General features: G+C 39.4%; 1 protein-coding gene across 3 annotated transcripts in view; it reads left to right on the top strand.

The window, feature by feature from the left end:
* Positions 1-21,788, top strand: part of tdrd7b (tudor domain containing 7 b) — a 41,492-nt gene that overhangs the window by 3,521 nt on the left and 16,183 nt on the right. For all 3 annotated transcript variants that reach the window (XM_088922266.1, XM_088922282.1, XM_088922275.1), the window contains exons 3-8: positions 7,814-7,958; positions 11,980-12,175; positions 17,033-17,115; positions 18,278-18,495; positions 19,372-19,907; positions 21,443-21,626. In XM_088922266.1, the coding sequence (XP_088778392.1) occupies positions 7,814-7,958; positions 11,980-12,175; positions 17,033-17,115; positions 18,278-18,495; positions 19,372-19,907; positions 21,443-21,626 (1,362 nt within the window). The remainder of the gene's footprint in view (positions 1-7,813; positions 7,959-11,979; positions 12,176-17,032; positions 17,116-18,277; positions 18,496-19,371; positions 19,908-21,442; positions 21,627-21,788) is intronic.

Consider the following 21,788-nt stretch of genomic DNA (forward strand, 5'->3'; position numbering starts at 1 on the left):
GGATTTAAAAAGGCACTGTACCTAATCTATATGAAAAATATAGGCTATCCTGTGGAGTTGGAAACATTTATTTGTGTGCAGTGGATGTGGGGGAAAAATGCAAGTTCCTTTTTGTTTTTTTGTATTTTTTAACATAATAGCCATTTTTTATGAAAGGCTTGTAGTGAGAGTGAATACTCGGGCGTTTGATGCACGTGGTCTTAGTGCTTTTAGATTAATATATGGAAACCATGTACATGCCTATGATTCTGTATGGACACGACACTTCCTCCCGAATTAACTTAGTTTGATTTCTCCAACAGAACGTTCTTAAATCAAGATAACTTTTTGAAATTGCTTGTGCTCCAGCACGGCGATACAGTGATTAACATTGCTAACTTGCAGTGCTGGTACCCTGGGTTCAGTCACAGTCTGCATGGAGTTTGTATGCTCTCCCTGTTTTTGTCTGGGTTTCTGTGGGTGCTCTGGTTTCCTCCCACAGTCTGAAGACCAGCTGTTTAGGTTAATTGGCTTCTGTAAAAGAACTGGCCCTGGTGTGAGTGTGTCTCTGTCCCTGCAATGGACTGATGTCCCATCCAGAGTGTATCCTCTGCCTTGCACCCACTGGTTTCCAGGTTAGGCTCTGGCTCCTTCCATGACACTGTACTGGATAAAACAGTTTAAAAAATGAAAGGACGTTCTCAAACTGTTGTCCAGATTAAATTTAAGTTATTTTTACACTTAACTATTACCTAACTGCCTCTTTTGTTAACATTGCCTCTTTTGCTACAGTAGCATACTATAAACTTATGCATAGTTCAGATTAAATTAATGACGGCACAAATGGTTTGCAAAACAAATGGATCCGTTCCAAAGGAGAGCATTCAGTAGGCTTGTTGTTTATTTCCAACACGGTCTTGGTGCATTGGAACATGGAATGGTGTGTGTGCATCGTAAGAAAGTGTTAGTTTGATTATTAAATGCCTGTTCTAAATGTTTAGATGGGGTTCTGAGGGTTTGGCATCTATTGCTTTTTTTATTGTTGTTCTGTTTGCAGTGCAGAATTTTGTATTCCTAATTATAGTGAAGACTTTAAAGTTTCACTTCTAATTTGACATTTGTTTCTTTGCTCTAGAATTAATCAATCCTTTATTGCAGCAGTTCAGTGGTGTTTTAGTTGAATGTATGTTACAGCATCCCAGTTGAATTTCAGTTTCTAGGCTATCCTAAAATTCCAAGCCCTGGTGCTTAAATTAATTGGATCCGGAAGGATGTCTATAGTCTAATTTGTTGTACAAGTTTAATGATGAATTTAGTAATTGGCAGAGTACTGTGTGGGACTTGAATTAAATGCATCTCACTGAAAGTTCATGAATTCTAAAATATTGGTAATGCACAAAGCCTGCAGAACACTAGCAAAGAAATCAAGGAATACTGAAATGTTATTTGTTACTTGTGGTCAATAAAATCATTAAGTATTCTAAATTTCTGGTAGGTTTTGAACAAGAAAATTGGTTTCCCAGAGATCTTCTACATCATTTCTATGCATCTCTAAGGTAGTTTTCTTTAATAATAGAGACAAGACTCCCCCTACTCTTGACTAGAACTTCAGTGCCTCTGAACACCCCTGTGTTACTCTGCTACTCAGTGTATAAAATATAAAATTGCTCCAGCTAGAATATAAGCTGTTGCAAAAAATCTTCAAAGGTACAGAAGATGCAAAGCAATATTCTTCTAGAACAGTGGGACTGGGAAGGTGTTACCCAGAAAACTCAGTGTGTAGATTTTGACTTTAATGGAAAAGTTGCTAGTCATTAGCATGAGGTCCCTGCCCACTGTGAAGGATTCCCAGATAGAATTGGTAATCTGTTCTGCCAACTCCACTTTCCTAGGATTTTAATTCTGTTCTGTGTGGTTTGAGACCATGTTCTAATTTAGACTCCTTTGAATTCTGATCAGATAAAAGCTGAAAACGGGATTGATCACTGCAAATACCTGCTGACTGAAATAGTCAAGAGTAGAGATAAGATAAGATCACTTTATTGGCCATATAAGATTTCTTTCACATACCCCAACTTGCTCTCAATAAGACACACAGACAATAAGACACACAGACGGAGAGAGAAGGTTGGGGGTCAGAGTGCAGGGTCAGCCATTTATGACACCCCTGGAGCAGTTGGGGTTAAGGGCCTTGCTCAGGGGCCCAATGGAGTAGGATACCTCTGCCGTAGGATACCTCTGCCGGCCGCGGGATATGAACCTGCAACCTTCCAGCCACAGAGCCACTGCACTGCTCCTAGTAATAGTTTAACGCCTAATGTAGTATGCCATCTTCCATGTACAAACATGTCTTGAGCTCTCTATCCTCCACTCAGGCTAAGGGCTCCATAGCTAATGCAAACAGCAAACTGAGATACCGAGCAGCCCTGCCTCACACCAGAAAAGACTTTAAAAGGCTGAGATGTATAGGTCCTTCCATTGCTATGTATATAGATAGTTAATCAGTGATTTAAATTGGGCCAAAGTTAATTTGTTTTAAAATGGATCTGAGGTACTGTTGGTTTTGGCAGAGCAAATTGTGTATATTTTAAGAGGAGACCTGAAATAGACAAGGGAGGAGAGTGGTCCTCCAAGTATAGACAGTAATACGTCAACAAGGCCAGGTTGTTGCTCATTAGATGCCCTGCAAGCCCACATGCCTGTTTTTCCCCTAGTGATTGGAAACGGGACAGGATCTTACTGTCTACACCTAACAGTCTGAGGGGCCTCCAGTTATTGATGTCATTTCTTAAATGAGAGATGGTGCTCCCTTTTAGAGTCAAGTCCATCTTTGAAGCTTTTGTTCTACAATAATACTTTTACAGTACTAGGTCCTTGGCTATGAAAATTCTTTTGGGAGTCCATCAGTGCCAGGAGTAATAAAATAAGCATTCAACAAATGGAACACACCATAGATATCAAGACAAGAGAGAGATGTGGAAGAAAGAACATTACCATAAGCCCCCCTTTTCCTTTTTTTTCCTTACCACTTGCACTACTGAGTGAGTACCTTGTGTTTAGTCTATGAGAATGGGTTCTGGTAATAATGTTTAGTGTGTAATCTGAGTGGTAAATAATACTTGTGAAATTGCTTTATTGTAGAATCTTCATCACTTTCAATAATTGCTTATCCAATTCAGCATCACGGCGACCTGGAGCCTGTCTAGGGAAGCACTGGGCAGAAGGGCTCCCAATTAACCTGGGAGCGCCCGGACGGTGGAAGGAAACCGGAGCACCCGGCAGAATCCCACATGATCATGCAAATAGCACCCAAGAAATCGGACCCAGGGCCCCAGCGCTGTGGGGCAGCAATGCCAACCACTGTGCCCCCATACTGCCTGATGTAGAGTCCTCAGGTCAGGTTCCCGTTCTGTTTTGATATCCACGTTGAAGGAGGGGAGTGTTTTTTGGCGTGTTTGGTTGGTATTTGAATTACAAGACTAGAATTCTAGGATTTCTATGACTGTAGGATGTAGACTTTTGGTAAGCAATGATTTGTACATGTTTGTGGAATGTCTTGTCAAGTTTAAGCCTGACTTATTAATCCATCACAAGAGCTGTACCTATATAAAAAAAACTTGCATGCCTCACATTTTATGTAGTGCTTGGGTTATCAAATATCACTATAATTTGTTATAAACTAAACTTATTTCAGTGTTTTAATCTTGGCTTTGGTCAAAGTGCATAGCACAGGTGCCTTTTCCTGGCAGGACTTGATGACAAAGAAGCTGAGGCTCGTTCAGTTCCTCTTGCACAATTTCTAGTTTTAATGACTGAACCCTCATAGCTATGCAACAGGCCACACTCTTGCACATCAGATGTGTAACACAATGCTTTGGTTTCTTCATACAAACTAATAAATTTTCTTGTTTCTCATGTGAATTTTCCGAAAGTTTTGCAGCACAGCCACTAATATCTGGAGGAGTGCTGGTGGACCATTCCGCAATGTACGCGTCATCCTTCTGCAGAGGATCTGAATGAGGGCTGTTCTAAAACTCTGAAATTGGTACTGGGTTTAATACCCATTACAAACGCTTCCACCTTAAAATGGCTGAAAGCAGACTTATAGATGGGGAAAACCATATCCATTAGCCTGCAAGGAAGAACTTGGGTTGAGCAAAACCAGAAGAGTGTTTCTCCAGAACTGGGATTGGGATCTAATGGCCTACTTCTAGTGAAATGCTGGATTGCAGCCATTGTCAGTGCCTATGTGTAAACATAAAGCTAATATCGCTATAAAGAGACTATTTTTAAGGTGAACCAAAGTATACGTCTAGGGTCCACTTGGCCAGTCGGGTACCTTTTGTCTTCGTTAGAAACTGCGGTGTCTGCTAACGTCCTCAAGCCTCCGGTTTACATTACAGCTCATGTTAACAACACTGGAAATCTCCTTTAAAGTGCTCCGCCCTTTCTTGTTGTGGTTTTCATGTTAGCATTTAGGGTGTGACAGTCATAGCTCAGTTAACTTTTTGGACAGTGGAAGTTCGCTTTTCTGGTATTTTGTTCGTCTGTAAATTTACAAATGTCAATGTGCATAGCAACAAGGTGACGCTGGTCTTATTTTATAAGAGACCTGAGCGAAGATTTTAGGGAAATCAGTGGGCGCAAGACCAAAGCATTTCAGTTGGGTGTTTTCTCATTCTAGTACTACAAACTTGTGTAAATGTTTAGGGAAGCTACATTATTAGCAGTTCAGCTACTCGAGGTATACGTCTGATCATATTTATTGGTACAGCTTATTTACCCCATTTCAAGACCAATTAAGGTTCAGTTAGGGCAAACTTCCCCTGAAGTTTGATGCTTTCATCTGTTGTGGTGTAGAAAGTCAGTGGTGTGGGTGGATGACCAGCCTAGAAATCCAGAACAACACTTGATTTTGAGGTGTAACTAGACTCATTACAGGATCTAAATGCCTCTGTAAGTCATATTGAGACATTCTGCACAAGTGGGTCTGTTGTACTCGAGTGTCATTTCTTATGCAATAATGCATCTGTGTACATAATGAAGTTTGTTTTTATGAGTTCTGTCTAAAGTCATTCTAAGCAAAGATTGATTAATAAGATAGTTTGTTAATGTTTTTTTTTTACATAAAAACTGCCAGCAGCCATATCAACTGGCAACCCACTGAAGCTCAACAGGGAATATAAATTGCATTTCATCAGAAAGCCTTTTTTAAACAAACCTTAATGCACAGCTGTGGTCCTTGATGGCAAGATGTTTTGTCTCCATTACTGGTTGTCTGAAGTGAAAAGCAGTGTGGCACGAGATCCTGTTACAATAACTTTGTTCACGGTGGTACATGTAAGGAGTTATTAATTGTATGCACACTTGAAATGCTTTTATATCATTCTTGAGTTTGTGTTGTCTGAATGCGTAAAAGGCAACAGTAGTAAAAGCGTTCAGTGCAAAATTGTTTGTGGGTAACAATTAGTTTGTATTTATATGCAATTATTTAGAGCGAAACTGGTCTCATTTTTGGTGATGCAGAAATTTCCCTCAAATTCTGTTAACTTGGGGGTGACTTGACTGTTCCTTGTTTTTCTTTTTAATCATAAAGGCTGCTGCATGTCCTTCTTGCATTTACAAAACAGGTCTTGTCTAAGACCAGTTCTTTCTCACTGATGCTGAGTAACCAGTTCATGGCTTCATCTCCTCAAGAATGCACTACTGCAGTGCATCCAAGACAACTTGGATGCACTGCACTCCACTCAAAGCACTTTACGGGTAATTGGGACTCCCCTCCACCACCACCAATGTGCAGCATCCACCTGGATGATGCGAAGGCAGCCGTAGTGCACCAGAACACTCGCCACACATCAGCTATTAGTGGGGAGGAGAGCAGAGTAATGAAGCCAATTAATAGATGGGGATTGTTAGGCCATGATTGGCAAGGGTCAATGGGAAATTTGGCCAGGACGCCGGGGTTACACCCCTACTCTTTTCATGAAACACCCTGGGATTTTTAATGACCACAGAGAGTTGGGACCTTGGTTTTATGTCTCATCTGAAGGACGGCGCCTGTTTACAGTATAGTGTTATACTTTGTATAAAACAAATAACAAACGGCAAATGCCTTTTGCAACATGGGCACAAATGAAAGTATATTTAAGCATCTCACCCAAATAAGCTCAACTTCCTAATTTATATTGATGTCCAGTTTTTGCTACTGGAAATATGACGTTGGCATTTAATTGGGCAAGCTTATCTGAATGGAAGCCAGATGACTCTACTTTACCAGGTTGGAGATTCCCAGATGACTAGGAGGTCATATTACAGAGATGAAGTAGCAATGTGCCTGAAAGAAATAACAGGGGAAAGAAGAGTTAACATGAGAGAGAGAGAGCAAGTTACAGCCCACCTTTCTCTAATTGCTGCTTGATCAATAACAACCTGTCTTATATTGAAGTGAAGGGTCTTAATTTATGGAATGGATCTGTGTTTTTGTTCTGGTATGACTGTTTCCCTTTAAAATCCACTAGACATTCTGCCCCTCTTGTATTTTTGGAAGAGGCAGCCTTTTGTTACTTAGTTTACAAAGGGTGTTTCGCCCTCCACATCCGAGTACATTGTGTATCTTGTAAGATGGTTGGATTTAAAGTAATGGGGTTTAAATCTGTTGTATTGTTTTAGGTTTCATCTAGTAAGCTAATGCCTAATTTCTCCACTATAAGATAATTAATGGAAGGTTAAATAAGGCCGACTTTTATTAATGACTATTGTAGTGCAATTGTCATGCAGTGATGAACTATTTGTACACCCTTCAAATGGTGCCAAGAAGATGAGTAATCTACGATTATACTTGTAATCCTATTGGTGCAGTGGTGTTTGTTGAACACTGGTCAGCTCTGTTAATAATGGTAGCAGCATCTGGAAGGTTCCCCCCTTACAAAGCACTCTGAAGGTGGGTTAAAGTGAGATGGAAGTCAGCTGAGTAGCAGTGGTGGTAGAGAATTTCCACAAGATGTTTCGATCTAAACCAAGAGCTACTAGAGAGCAATAATTTCTAGGGATGTGGGATATTTTAACTTGGCTCTTTTACACAAGTAGTTCAGGTGGGTAGCTGCGTCAGCATGCGTAGGCTGCAAAGGAACAAGTAATAGGTTTATTCCATGCTGAAAAAAAGAAGAAAACGCAACGTTTCGGCCGTGGAGCCTTCTTCAGGTGTCACTTTTACACAAGTTACTTATTTAGCTTATATTTTCATATTTTTGTTTCAAATGATAAGACACTAAAGCTCCCAAGATCACAGATGCCTTGATTGAACAAATTACTTGCTTAACTGAAAAATACTTTACAATTGGTCCTAATCTTTAGAAGGCAGAGTTGGGAGGCCCTTGCTCTAGATGAATGCCTGCCCTCTCTGTGTAGAGGGAGATAGCCGTGACCCCGAAGCAGCTGCAATAGACAAACTGACAGCATCTTCCTTAAGAAATATCTAAAGCATAACGCTTATTTAAATATTTTGAAAACTTATCTTAACATTTGCAAAATTGAGGTTTTCTTTGGCATCTGCTGTATAGCCATAGTTCAATGTGTGTCCTTGTGACTCAGTGCTTGGGTTACTCACGCTGCTGTAGACCCATGCTCTTCTGTGCAAGTGTTAAGAACTTTGAAACCCTTAAGCTTGTTGCATGAGAAGGGATCTGGTTACCTCCTTGTGCTACTCCTTTCTCAATGGTGAAGAGTGTGCAGATTAGTTAAGGGTATTTCTGTAAGAAGTGTGAATGAGGGAGAAATTAGGAGCTGGATGTGTGCAGTCTTGTTGCCCACTGACTAAAGCTTCTGTTTTTTCCAGGCGACATGCTTTGCTGCAGTCTGTAATGAGACTGCACACATTGCCCAGCTCGTGGCTCGGCAGCGCAACTCTAAGAAGACTGGTAAATCGCAGCTGGTGAACTGCCAGATGAGGGTGAAACCTGCTACTCCATTTATGCCAAATGGTAAGTTTGTGACCTGTTGTTTTACAGGTCTCCCCCCCCCCCCCCCCCCCCCATCTTTCTAATTAACTTGGTCAGTTCTACAACTTATCCTGGGTGATATTCTCCAGTACTGGAGTATTTCTAGTCATATGCTATTGGGACAGTTTTTTTTTCCAGTTAACCCTAGAACACTAATTTGCTAAACAAGACAAGCTGTATCTCTTCTTGGTAACTGAATGTTTTCCTTCATCGATCCCTCAGGTGCTGGTTATAGGTAGGTGATGCTGATCACAAAGTCCAGTTAACTTCATTTGAACTGGATTTTAGTCCCAGCAGTTTACTAACTGGTGAATGTGAACATTGGGGGGGTGTATTTTTGCCAGTTGTTGAATGAAGAGGTGTGATGTATAATAAATACAACTATGACTGATGAACATTGTGGAATTGGAAGGTAACAGTTGTGATAAATTGGGATGTAGTGAGTGCTTGCATCTTAAAGGAGTTATGGGGAAAAATAAACATTGAAAATGCAGAATACATCCAGTATAGTGCACCAACACCCAGAATGCCGAGGCCAAGTTAAGAATACATGGAGAGCACAGGTGGTATGACAGGTCTGGCAGATCTGTGGCAAGCCACAGGAGTTAGTTCAGTGTATGCAGCATTATCAACCATCAGAACCATAAACTTCAACGGCTGCATTTTGGACAACTTCTCTCTCTGGAATTACAAATGTTCTTTGTACTTTTTATATAAAAAGTGAAAGCTTGACCCATTTCATTGTTCCTCTGAGGAGCTTGTTACTGTACAAGGAGCTCCAAGAATAGCTGCTGCAGATTAGGTCAGACATCTGTATCCTACTTTTTTGCTGTTTTTGTTAGCTGGGACATTGATTGCAGTCATGTCACATTAACAAAGAAAAGGAGGTTTGTTTTCTGTACCTGTAGTGGTGAGGCTATACTGGCTAATGTGTGTCAGGAAGGTGATAAAACGTTTTTACAGTGGTGTGAGACAGTGGTTCTACTATTTAAGTAGAACAGACACTTTGGGGTTTATCACTTGAATAAATTGTCAAAATCAATGGATAATCTCCCACTGCCCCTGCAAAATACCCAGTTGGCGTTTTCTGTAGTTTTAGAAATTTTCTAGTACCCAGTTGATGACGTTTTTGTGACAACTTCAGTGTTAAAATATCTTTGTTTTTAATGTCATGCCCTCAGTGTGTCCCATATTTAACATGAAAATAAACCACTTGTGACAGTAACATTTCAGATGACATGGCTATGTGTTACCAGGTTAGAAATTCCTGGATATGAACAGATCCCCCTCCCAGATTGATGGTGTACAAATTTGATCACTTTCCATTTTCTACAGTTGCAAAATTAATCTGAATGTATTCCATTGTGCTTCCTCACTTGAATTGTAATACTATAACATTTTCATTATAAACATGAGAGCTTGGCTCCATATGTTAAAATGTTCAAAGATCTTTGCAATGGTGTTATGTAAAGATAAGTAAATTGTCACCGAGGTGTCTGAATCACTTGAAGAGCGGCACAGCCAGAGAGAGGTTGGCCACTGTTCTCCGCTGCCAGATTGAATTCTCATCTGCATGAGTGCCATTGAATGTTCTTGTGCTTCTAAAGAGGCAATCCAACAAGTTAGAGGGGCTGGTTTTTAGATGCTTAATGATCCAAGGATCACATTTTGCATAAATACAAGAGATGTAAAAAGGCAAATGTACAAACTATCAAATAGACTAATGGAAGTGCTCCACTGTCAGCTTGGATGCTCCAAGCATTTTATGAATCGCATAAATAGCCGTGTTAAGGTTTTCCCAAATGTCTGTGCACGATTGGATCATAGCCACTCAGCAGTAGGGTGGGAGTACTTGAGCAGGGTTCTGTCAGATTCTCTGCAGCTGCCAGGAAGTCTGCTGGCTTGTGGGGACTGTCGGAGAGAGAGACATGGAATTGCATGTCCTGTGTATTGGTGTTTTCCTACTGGTGAGATTGAGGTTTGCAGCTGAGATGTGAAAAAGGCGCATTTTGCATTTCAAAATCAGGTTGTCATTATGTAATAAAAGAATTCTATTCTAAATACTTCTGCTTGAGGCACAATGTCAGACATCAAGCCCAACACTCACTTCTCTCAGGTGTCACTTATATTAATTAAATTTGTTGCTTTACTTTCAGTTGAGAGGTGTTTCAATGCTATATCAAATGGATTCAAAAGATTAATTGGATTTTCCGGCAGTTACTGGTCATTCAGGTTTTAGATTTCAGTCCTTGCATCCAGCTTATCATATTTAATATTGCATCTAGTTTGTTTCTTGAGGAATTTGTGAATACAAATTAGTGAGCCTTTTTACACACCATATTTGTATGGAATGCTGTATAAATAATTTGTTTTCCATTAATTAACTCTTAAAACATTTGCAATATCCATTTTAAAGTGTGTTAAATTAATTTTTTGAATGGTTCATTATAAATGATTTAAAAAAATACACCCAGCTTACTTGACACATTGTGTTTTTTGTGACATTAGGGTTGAGGTACACGGCTAAAGTTGCTTCAGAAATCAGGTATCTTATGAAATGAATTTCAGTCACATTTTATTCCCATATGCTAAATTCCTGAAATTTGGGTTTTATGGTGTAACCCCTCACACTCCAAGTACAAACCCAATACACCCATCAAATGAAAATTCCACAAAATTCCTTATCTGGCACAACACATTCAACTTTACATAACCTCCCAAGGGTCCCATAAAGTTCTAGACATGACTTTGTTAAATGCATAAAGACAAGTAATGCAACATGTTTTTGTTTTGGTTTTTTTCCCCTGGGCAGATTGCGAGGAGTAAGTGTAATGTGGTCTTCATTAGAGCTCTTGTTCAACACTTCAGTGTCACTTTGCTTTAACATTTTTCTCTTGCTCTTTCACTGAAATTTGTAACCCCTATTGCAATCATATAAGGGAAGCACCCAAGTTATTTTATATACTGTGCATTTTATTGTGGGTTTCATTACTGAACAGTACAGTGTAGGGTTAATGAAATATACAGATGAGATTCTGATCCGTGGCATCTCATTTTAGAGAGCAATAAATACATACGTACTGGTCCAGTCTACACAATAGGTAAGGGACAAAATTTACCTATAAGATTGTAGCCTGGTGCAAAAGCATTTTGCAGAGTTCTGTATAATGGTACTTCTCTTTTTTTTTCTTCCAAAATTCCTCCATATCTGAAAAAAATCAATAGGGATTGCTAATGGCCTGTAATCTTCCAAGTCTTGTCATAAATATTCTGTTGTATTCGTGCCAGTGCACTAACCTAACCATGCAAGGGCATTCATTCTCCTCTCAATACAATACAAAGAAGTAGTGCTTGGCATTTAGAGCAGAAGGCTTGTCTTGTCAAACCATAAACCCTTTTGCAGTATATATGTCTTACTAGATTTAAGTTTAGACCTTGCATAAATCTTTCAAAGTTGCTTTGGGCTTCAAAGTGACGTTCCTGACAATTTGTTTCCCCCTGGTTGCTCGGTTTGGAAAGATGGCCTGGGTTATATGATACACATTTTTCTGCAAGTGTCTTTGACTTCTGTTTTTTGTACCATTTTACACTTGGTTCGAAAGTTCTTTCATCGTGATTGGCTTGTTGTATCACTTATGACTTATACTTTGAAATTTAATATTGACTGAAGGAACTTGCAGTGACTGCATTTCATTTACAGTTAGCCATTACATTAATTGTGACTTTTCAAACTATTCCTGTGCATGCTGAATTATTTAAGGTTGTCAACGCAAAGCAGTTTTTTTGGGAAAAACTACCAGTTCTTTAATCTGTTTAGATTGTATAGACTTCAGTCGTTTTGAAAGTCCACATAATATGGAAAATTCTCAGGGTAACAAATATTTGTAGAAATGTGTATATAATACTTTGCAAAATATTACAGTTCAGTGCTATTCTTCAAAACATTTGCCTAAAATTACTTCAGTTGTTCATTTTATTGACTTTATTCACTTTGGTTCTTTAGCAAAACCCAGGACTTCCCTGAGGCAGCCAGATCACATGGGCCGTACCAATAGGAGCATGACTCAGCTGTCCATGGGAAGCAGGAGCGGAGTTTATGGGCAAGTCTTAACGAGAGATTTGCAGCCTGACGCAAAAACCGCTTTGATGAACCGGACCCCCACTGTTCAAATGCGGAAACCCCCGACAGTGAGTGAAAGGTGAGTTACGCATCTGACGAAGGTCAAACTCTAGTTCCCGTTGTACCAGATTAATCCCAGGTAGACCCAACTGTCTTAACCCATTCACTTTAAGAGGATCTAGTACCTAGCAAGAAATGCCAAGCATGACCTTGGAATTCAGTTATTTTTCGTATTGTTTAATTTAGTGAAATTTACAGATAAAATGGAAGAATCTTAGTTGAATTGTAAGCCTATAGAATTTTGTTTTTGTAGCTTTTTTCTAAATTGTACATATCCGGTGGCAAAAAACTTTAATAGATGTTTGTGTTTGGGGAGTGAATTTCACTTTTGAGAAACTAATCAGAATCGGATTTCCAGAGATGAGGAAAGTCATTTGCTTATTGGGTCGATTGTACTAGAGCTTAAATCGATAGAATTACTGGGTGTTCCATAGGATCCTGGAAAGAGGTGCATTTTGTTTAGCAATGCAGCTTGTAAAGAACAATGGATAATTCTGCCTTGTTGGATCTTCAGTTTACTAATTGGATCTCTCCTATATTGAGGGTTAGCATTGCATTGTTTTCAGGTGGATGTTGCACATGGGTGGTGGTGCAGGGGAGTCCCCATTGCCTGTAAAGAGCTTTGAGAGGAGTGTCCAGAAAAGCACTATATAAGTGTAAGCAATTATTATTGTATCCCCTTCCATTAGTGCAGCATTTAAATGGAACTTGGTTAGGTTGGTTTATTATTTGGAGATTTTGGCATGGTGCAGCTGGGGAAAAACTATAAAAAATGGGTTGTTTTGACCTTACTGCAGTGTGGCTGTACTTGTTCCATTTCATTCTGGTACAGGAGTGAGCAACTCTTGGCAGAACTGCGGTGTCTGTGACCATCCATAATGCAGTGTTTTTAGACCTTGCAACATCCTTCCTCTTTTAGGCCAGAGCGTAGCTCAAGAGGAAAGGCTTTAATTGTTTGATCCAGGCTGTTTTGCCTGTTCAACTTAATGAATTTTTCCAACCTACCTATTATGTTGACCTCCTGTATTGTTGAGACAAATAACAAAAATAGAAGCTACAGAGTGGAGTTGCCATTATCTTCTGAATGTGCTTTGATGTTGAATTAGTCAGATCTACTTATGTCCAGGTTTATACCAATGTTCTTAATTTCTTAAACATTATTTTAATCTTGTAAGGAAATAGAGAACAAGGTCAATAATATAAACAGTGGTTGGTTAGGGTGAGTTACTAATGGTGGAGAAACAGTTTGCTTCCGATGTAATGGCTACATCTGAAAATTGGCAATATTCAGATGTTTACAAAAGTCCAACCGCCATTGGTCCAGTGATCAAATGGACACATGGTGGTCAATAAGCTAGCTGGTCGCAAGGTCTTGTTGAAGGCAGACCTTGGGCAGAATTGTTACATAAGGATTTCTCCTAAACGTTTGCCTGACGCTTAAGTCCCAAGGCTTTGGGAAGAAGTAGTGGCAGTTGTGTGGTGTTGTCACCTGGGCCCTTCTGTGGGGAAAAATCTAAGTTAGGAGAGGCATGCAATGCTTTTAAAGGTCACCAGGTACAGTGAAACTTTGCCCTACAGGTCCCTGATTGATTGGTCTTGGTCACAGGTCTTAGTCAATCACCCAAAAGATCACCAATGTCTAGATGTATCTTAAGGCTCTCCACTAGACATCCAGGCACCTGAAGTGGGCATCCATCATAGAAAGCATGGTCCTTGGTTGTGTCACTGTCCTGAGAGGCGCTCCTTATCAAGCAATGTTCTCTTCCATTCCGGCATGCAAGGATCAATAGGCTATTCTGAGGCTCAGGCAGTGAGGGGTCTCACTGAAAAGTCACAGCAACACTTAATTCTGTGGTTTGTTTGTTGCTACACAGATATAATAAGCATAGACTGTGCCCTAAAATGCGGGAACTTTCTTCTTTTGGCTTTTTTCCAAGTCTGAGGCACGAGACTGCATAAACAGGGAATGAGTACAGATAGTTGGACTCGAGCTCTTAAAGTTGGTGTTGGGCTGCATCACATTTAGCTGCCCTGAACCCATCAGAATCCAGGTTCTTGTAGCTTTTCAAGATCAAGTCTTGCTGCATGATTGGAGAATCACAATTTAATTGATATTTTATGTAGATTCCAGTAGCAAAATTCAATGTACCCTATGGGCTGAATTTATGAAAAGTAGTTTTCTCCTTTTTTGATAATAAACCCAGGCTATTTCTGAAGGCATACCAAACAATTTGGTGTTTATCTAAAGGTGAAGAACATTTAAATTTTAGGAAGGACTATCTGTGCTAGGATGATTTGCCAAGTTTTAAATTGGGAGCAAAATGACAAATCTCAAGCTTTGAGCAATTCTTGTGGGGGAAATGGAGAAATGCCCAAGTCAAAATGAAGGTCAAGTTTTGTTGAAGAGCCACACCTCAGTCTGCAGTGGTAGAAATCCCAATTTGGGGCTAGAATCCCATGGCAGGGCTGCGCACTGTCTCATTCAGTAGTGCTGTGCAAGCACTGGGCTGCAGAGGCTTTTTTGGGTCGCTGTCTTTGCAAGCACAATCTGGCTTGGCCGGAAAAACAACTTACATCATCCTGCTGTTTTGTGTATTATTTGGATACCAAAAAAGGGGTGTACAGTGACAATAGAAAATTGCCTTTAGAGCTGAATGAGTGACTGGCTGAAAGCGTGAGAATAGTCCTTTAATCCTCCATCTATACAGCGGGGATTATCTATTGTTTGGGAGTTTTAGAATGATTCAGCATATCCGTATTAGAATGTGAACTATGCACTTGTTAAATGCATCTAAATTACAACATAAGTATCTCCTTTATTAGGATACTGGCTTCAAGTGCAGTGGTGGAGTTAGTATTGGCATATGGTTCTTGTGCTTGCCACACAAAATATTATGTTGCTGATATGACTCTTTGTGTAATACCAGAACTGCAGTGACTAATATGCCTGAGAAACAGGCTTTGTACAAAAGTGCACTAGTGGTTTACTGAAATGGTCAAATGAAACACAACTAAACCACATGGTAGTTTTTTTTTGCAAAGACCACAGCTCAAATGTACAGTGGATAAACATATGTGCTGATGGGCAAAAAACACCCTTCAAATAGAATACTTTTCCCTGGGTTTCATATTTTTAATATAACAAAATTAATATACCACTTTTGTAATTCAGAAGTTACAGATGAACAATTGACACGGTAGTGTCATGAACTGTTTATTCCTTAACTTGAATTGCTTTATTCATGTGCATCTAATTCTATCTTTAATTTCTAATTGTTTTGTAGGTGGTTGACCAATATTAAATTACTGCTAATTTTTATTGAACAATATTAGTCAATGTAGTTAGTGCAAATTTACTGTTCATGTTTTTCCACTTCCCTCTTTTCACACTGCATTAAAGCTGATGCTGTTTGTGATTGGCAATACTACTTTAGCATTTAACTTTTTTCCTAATTGACATTTGTTCTATATAAATACTGTAAGCCTTTTTCAATTTATGTAGGAGGTAGTTTATGGAACAGTACTTGCTGTCTGGCGTTCAGAGCCCTAACTGCAGCTCCATGATTTGGCAATAATGGTATACTGTTGTATAGTGTACAGCAGGTTTCTACTTGGTATTAGTGTCCACTATCCTTGGGTGTTCTGGTTAATGTGGCACCAGCACCTGAAAGCATCTAACAAATGCTGCTTTAGATGCGTTATGATCCAGGGGGTGTCATGTGCAGTTCACTACTTAATTGCACTAATCCAAGCTTTACTCAGTATTGAGGTGTTCACCTAATAGTAGGTGGACATAGAGGCAGGTAAACGGAGCTCAAAGGGGATTTCTGGTGGATAGGGGATCATTTTATAGGACCCGTGGGAGGTTTTTACCTGACATGTCAGTTGTCTTGTGTAACCCGGAGAGTGGGTGTAGTCTCTTTTTATTAGGTTGCAGGTGTTTTTGCCTGTTTAGGCATTGCATAGAGTTTTCTAAGCCAGTAAGACAAATCGGTGGCGCAAATTTATCTATTGTAGAATGTTTTGTTAACTTACCGTTTGGCTCAGATTTATTAGTCTGTCCCAAGAACTGTGCCAGAAAATATAAAGAACTCATGGATTGTTCGCCCAGCCCCCCCCCCCCCCCCCCAAAACACACAAGTTTATATCCCGACTTGTGTTTTGTAAATTGCTGAATTTTCTCAGCACTGTTAAATGGTTCTTTGTTGAATTGTCGCAGACTGGTCTGAGACTTTATAATCTAAATTTTTGTGATTTATTCTTGTGCCTCTTTTAACCTGCATTTGTTTTTTAAGCTGTGCATACCAAACGCAAGCTGTGTATTTTACTTGTTGCAGTCCATCTTTGTAGCTGGAATCCTTTCAAGAAAAGGAAAAAAAGAACACCTTAAATTCCGATAATGATACAGTAGGCCTATTAAATGCAATATGGAAGTTATCCATTTGGAATTTTGGCAAGATATGCATATAAGGTGGACATCCATTTGGGGAATCCCTAATTGTGAAACTTGGTTATTACTCCAGTCCTGTGACTTGGTATGCTTCAAACTGTTGACCTTCTGTTTTGTGTTCTTAACTTGCTTTCCTCTCGGGAGCAACGCAGTGCTCTTGTTCTTTTTGACCAAATTTATAAATGCTTTAACTGAACTGGAACCCTTCCTTTAGCTGGATGTGTTATTTAATCCTGCTTGCCTTTCAAGGAGGGGAAATGCAGCTTAATGTCCTTTCACTGAAAGCAAGACAAGCTGGTCCTGAACAAATGTCAATTTAATGTGGCATTTTGACACCCCTAAAACAAGTGTTTTCTTTTGGCAGATTTTGAAAGTGTATTTTACTACAGCAATTAAGCTAGAAGTGCTTTTTAATGTATTTTTCAGGTCTGAGAAGAGAATGAATTTACCTACACGGTTTCAAAAAGAATTGCACGCTCACCTTTCTAGGAATACCCAGCAGATCAACAGTAAGTGTCTTGTTTTGGAGGAATTCGAGAGCTGTAGGAGGCAGGCATGTGGGTTTTGGAAGAGCCCATAAAGCCTTTCCCTTGATCTTGTTTCTTTTGAACTAATTGTATGCGTCATCTGTAAAGTGTGCTTCCTGTCTGTACTGCTTGAAACGTATAATTTAAAGGTATGTTATAATTAGTTTGTTTCACAATGAAACTTGTACCCACATTTGTATATATTATAAAATCACTTCATGATTATATTCTTCTCATATCAAGCAGGTTTAAAAATACAAAAAGAATTGGAGCTATTACTACTTATTTTTATTGCCACTTAGTATAAAAGGCAAAAATAGCATTTTTTGTACTTGAAGTAATCTGGAGAAGGTTATAACCTTAATGAGCTATATGGACATACCTACGTTTACCCTAATTTATGCTAAAGAAAAAAGGGGAAATGGGATGGGGGTAACCTCCCCATGTTACAGGTGGCTTTCCTGTTGTCTTTTTCCACAGTTTTGCTGCATGTTTGCTTAAAATGCATGCCAGTAGTGCACTTTTATTATGACTTATTGTTTCTATAACATAAAAAGTAGTATTCACCGTTCCTGCTTAATACCATACCTTGCTTCTTGTTAAGTGACAAATTAAATTGACTTGGCAAGGGGACAAAAGAAAAGCCGAGCTGGGTGGCAACCCTCTGTATATTACCTGTTTCCTAGCAGGTTGCCATTATGTCTGTGAATTGAGACTTGTGGCTTCCACCATGAAGTCAGGCTTTAAATGATCTTGTAACTTTTTTCATTTTCTCTTTCCCAGTTGACACGAGCAAAACGGTTTAAAAATACATTAAATCATGTTTGTTTTTCACTGCACTTACTCAGCCCAATTCAGAAAGCTTATGTTTTGACAAGTGTCTTGCACCAGTATGTATGAAAGTGGTGACCTGCTGTTTTGTGTTAACTTGTTCTCCTCTCAGGAGAAACATTGCATTGTTTATTTTGAGCAAATATACTGATGCCTCATATGAACAAGAAACGCTTCATTCAAGTGGTTTTTCTGTACTTTCAATTTTCTTCAGAAAACATGTTTTGAAGGGTATCTTTTCTTAATCCTGTCTCGGGTGACACTTATTCCAGTGTCTTGGAGTCTACTGACTTTTTTTTTTTGGGCTCTCCAGCTAACCTACAGGAAAACATTGGTACGGGAAAGTCAAAAGTGCCTCAGTCCAGCACCTACAATGAACAGGTAGTCCAGGCCCATCTTAAAGAGATATTGAGCAAATATAGCAATGGATTCTGGGTCTCCAAGCTGCCTCAGCTATACCGGGAGCTGTACCACCAGGAGCTACCAAATGATGCCCTCAAGGAACTAGAACTCTGGACCCATGTTTGCATAGTAAGTGTCATTTATCAGCTTTCCTTAGGGAGGGGGGCAAAACGTTTACAAGCAAGTAGTAGTCCGAGGTAATTTTTGGGGTCTTAAACTGTTTTGTAACGAAATGAGAACTACACATTAATCAGCAATAAACCTTCAATGGATAGCCACTTCACACAAAACTATACATGTGAAGAGAAGTGAGCTTTTAGACAGGTGATTCTCACTCTTCCATTGCTGTCCACTAGTAGTGATCATCTGCATTTTGTCTGTGGGATTTTTATGAAATGGGTAAAACCTTTGCTACTTATTTTGATCTGTTGCATGTAATGGTTTGAGGCTGGTTTGCTCCTTCAAGACCTGGATGGCTTGCCATCATTGACGCATCCATAAATTTGGCATTGTATTGGAAAATTCTGGAGAATGTCAGGGAATCCTAGACTAGAGGCTGATCAAAAGTGGATCGTCCATTAAGACGATGATCCTAAAGCTACGAGTAGATCTACAAATTTAATTTCTGAAAAATTCATTGTTTTACAGTGCCTAGTCAAAGTCTGGACATAAACATCAAAATATGTCTGGACATAAAGTGAGCTCTGTGCAAGGCAGCCTTCAAATGTCACGTCAATGTTGAAGGAGGTGTGTAAGCCAGAATGGGCCAAAATTCCTCAAAATCATTGAGACTAGTCAAATGTTGAAGGTGACATTGGCTTGTCAAGGGGGTGCCACTAGTAACTGGACCTAAAGGTTCACATAATTTGTCAAGAGGATGTTTAATTTATAGGGACTTGGATGTAAGATTTCAAATATGAAAATCTTAAACTTTTTCTCGGTGCAGAATTGGAAGTATTTCCAAAGCTAACCCTGTTGAAAATGCCTTTCTGGCTTGTCATCTAGGTGGAGAAGCCTGGTAGCACCAATTCATCAGAATTGCTTCTGTACCCTGCCAAGGACACAAAAGCAGGCTCAGTCACAGCTGGGATGTCCCCTGCCCTGGAGAAGCGTGCATCTCCGGCAAAGCCTGAACCTCCCGTCTCCCCTCGGTCTGCAGCAGTGGCCCCAGAGATCAGACTGAAACTGACAGACCTGTTAGCAAAGTACAGCAATGGACTCTGGGCCCATGCCCTCCCCAAACTATTTCAAGACACTTACAAAATGAAATTTCCTGAACATATTCTCAATGATCTCTCGCTGCTTAGTGATGTGTGTACTATCGACTATCCCATGCCTGACAATACACAAAAAGCCATCTTGTATGCACGAAGCATCGAGGATGAGAACCAGAACAGGCTTGATTTCAAATTGCCCCAGGCATCTGAAGTATCCAAACCACAATTCAGCACAGTGACTGTGCCCCTGCTGGTTATCCCGAAGGAGGAATACCCTTCAGTGCTGTTGGTGGAGGCTAGCAACACAAATGAAATTGTTTTAAGGCAAGCAGTATTAAATGTTAACCATGTGTAATTGCTTGGACCTAGGTTTGCCTACTCTATATTGCATTGCTTTCCTTAGTTGAATCCTGCTCCTCCTTTGATCCCTTTATTATAGAATGTGATGCCACTGGAGTGTAGTCATTTTATGCAACCTTTAGTAGGTGGGTCTTGAGACAAAAACTCTCCAAAGCAGTGATATGATTTAATGGTGCTTTCAAGTATACATATGTCAAAAAAGCAACAAAAGTATAAAAGCCTAGCTCATGGGTGGAGCTTCTACCTCACTTTGCCCTTTAACTAAATATCAAGGACATTATTTTGCCCGATGTGCAAAAAGTAAACATCTTGCTGTATTTTTAAAAGAAATCTTCGTAATCTGAATTTTGGTTTCAGTTTAATTTTCCTTTTCTTCAACATCTCTTCCTCCTCTTCATCTGTGTTTTTTACTTTCATTTTGCCTACGCTCTTTTCCATCTCCGTCTCATTTTTTTAAGTATAGTGCTTAGTTTTCTCAGTTCTTCAGTTCATATAGCAACAGACTCCAGACAGCAGGTAAGCGATTGACGTATCCTTTTATGATTACAGTTAATTATTTCAGTATATCAAGTCCGTTTTTAATGTTTTTTTTTACTCGGTCACTGGCATAGAGTTGGTTCAAGCATCTTTTGCAGTGTATAGCATATTCATGTGCACCCCTGCCTTGCTGCTGATTATACTGTCCGTACCAAGTTCCAGACAGAGAACTGCCATCTGAATCTCGGTTTCTGTCTGCATTCATCTTACTGAAGTCAAAAACATCTGAAAAATCCCACGACCCACTTAGGAAAGTAATGCCCTTCTATCACACCCCTAGTGGCATCACAAAAAGTTGAATTATTGTGTGTATTAAGCAGGATTTTAATTTGCTTCCATGTGATGTAAGTGCTTCATACTGTTTGTTCATTGTATATGCTTTGTATATATGATCTCCATTCCCAAGTGGGGAAACAGTCATCAGTTAAGCAACATGCAATCATGCATTGAAATTACTAGCTGCATTCAGAATGAGACCTATGAACCAGTGTTTTAAAATTCTTGCTATAAGATTAACTTTTGGACTTGATTAAATGTTGATTTGAAATAAAACTGCAGTTGAAGCCTTGATTAGTCTTTATTACTCATCATAGTTAACTGTATCCCAAATACAGTCTTGTACATTTTTTTTAGAATCTACATTCAATTTATAAGTGCCTTATAGAACTATTCCCCACTTCCAATGATTTAATTTTCTTGAAATACAAATGGAATATTTTGTATGCTTAAACTGAGCTATGTGTGGAAGGTTCAGTGTTGGCATTTCGTGTGTTTTAAAGTGGTCAATTCTGGTGTATAGCATAAGGCATCTTTTAATATATTGTAAGGATCCTTCCTTAAGTAAACTTGCATACAGTATTGGGGTTTTTAAATGACCTGCTTTCTAGTTTATGGTAGGCATTGATTACTATAGATGAAAGAGGTTTGCTATAAACCTGTGTTTTGTTCTGTAATTCTTGTAGGTACATTGGCGAAGGATACTCGCAGTCCTTGGAGGCGCTTGAAGACAAAATGAGGGAATTTTACAGTGAGGAAAAGAAGTTTTTGCAGTCCCCGGCTCCTGGGAATCTTGCAGCTGTCAGAGCTGAGGAAGAGGATGAGATTTTAAGAGTTAAAGTGTGTGAGGTGATGGCTGATGGGGTGAAGGTAAGGAAACGGTTTTGGAATCAAACTATAATTGGGTACAAGAGAAACTTTGCACCAGATTAAAATTCCATTGAAGGTAGTGGATCTCTCACAAGGGTAAGAAAGTCCATTTAAATTGCTGACTCATAGACCATTATTTTTTTTTCTAGTACATTGGGTTCG

Source organism: Atractosteus spatula, chromosome 1 (genome assembly GCF_055471065.1).
Source record: "Atractosteus spatula isolate fAtrSpa1 chromosome 1, fAtrSpa1.hap1, whole genome shotgun sequence".
In the NCBI taxonomy this organism is placed as follows: Eukaryota; Metazoa; Chordata; class Actinopteri; order Semionotiformes; family Lepisosteidae; genus Atractosteus; species Atractosteus spatula.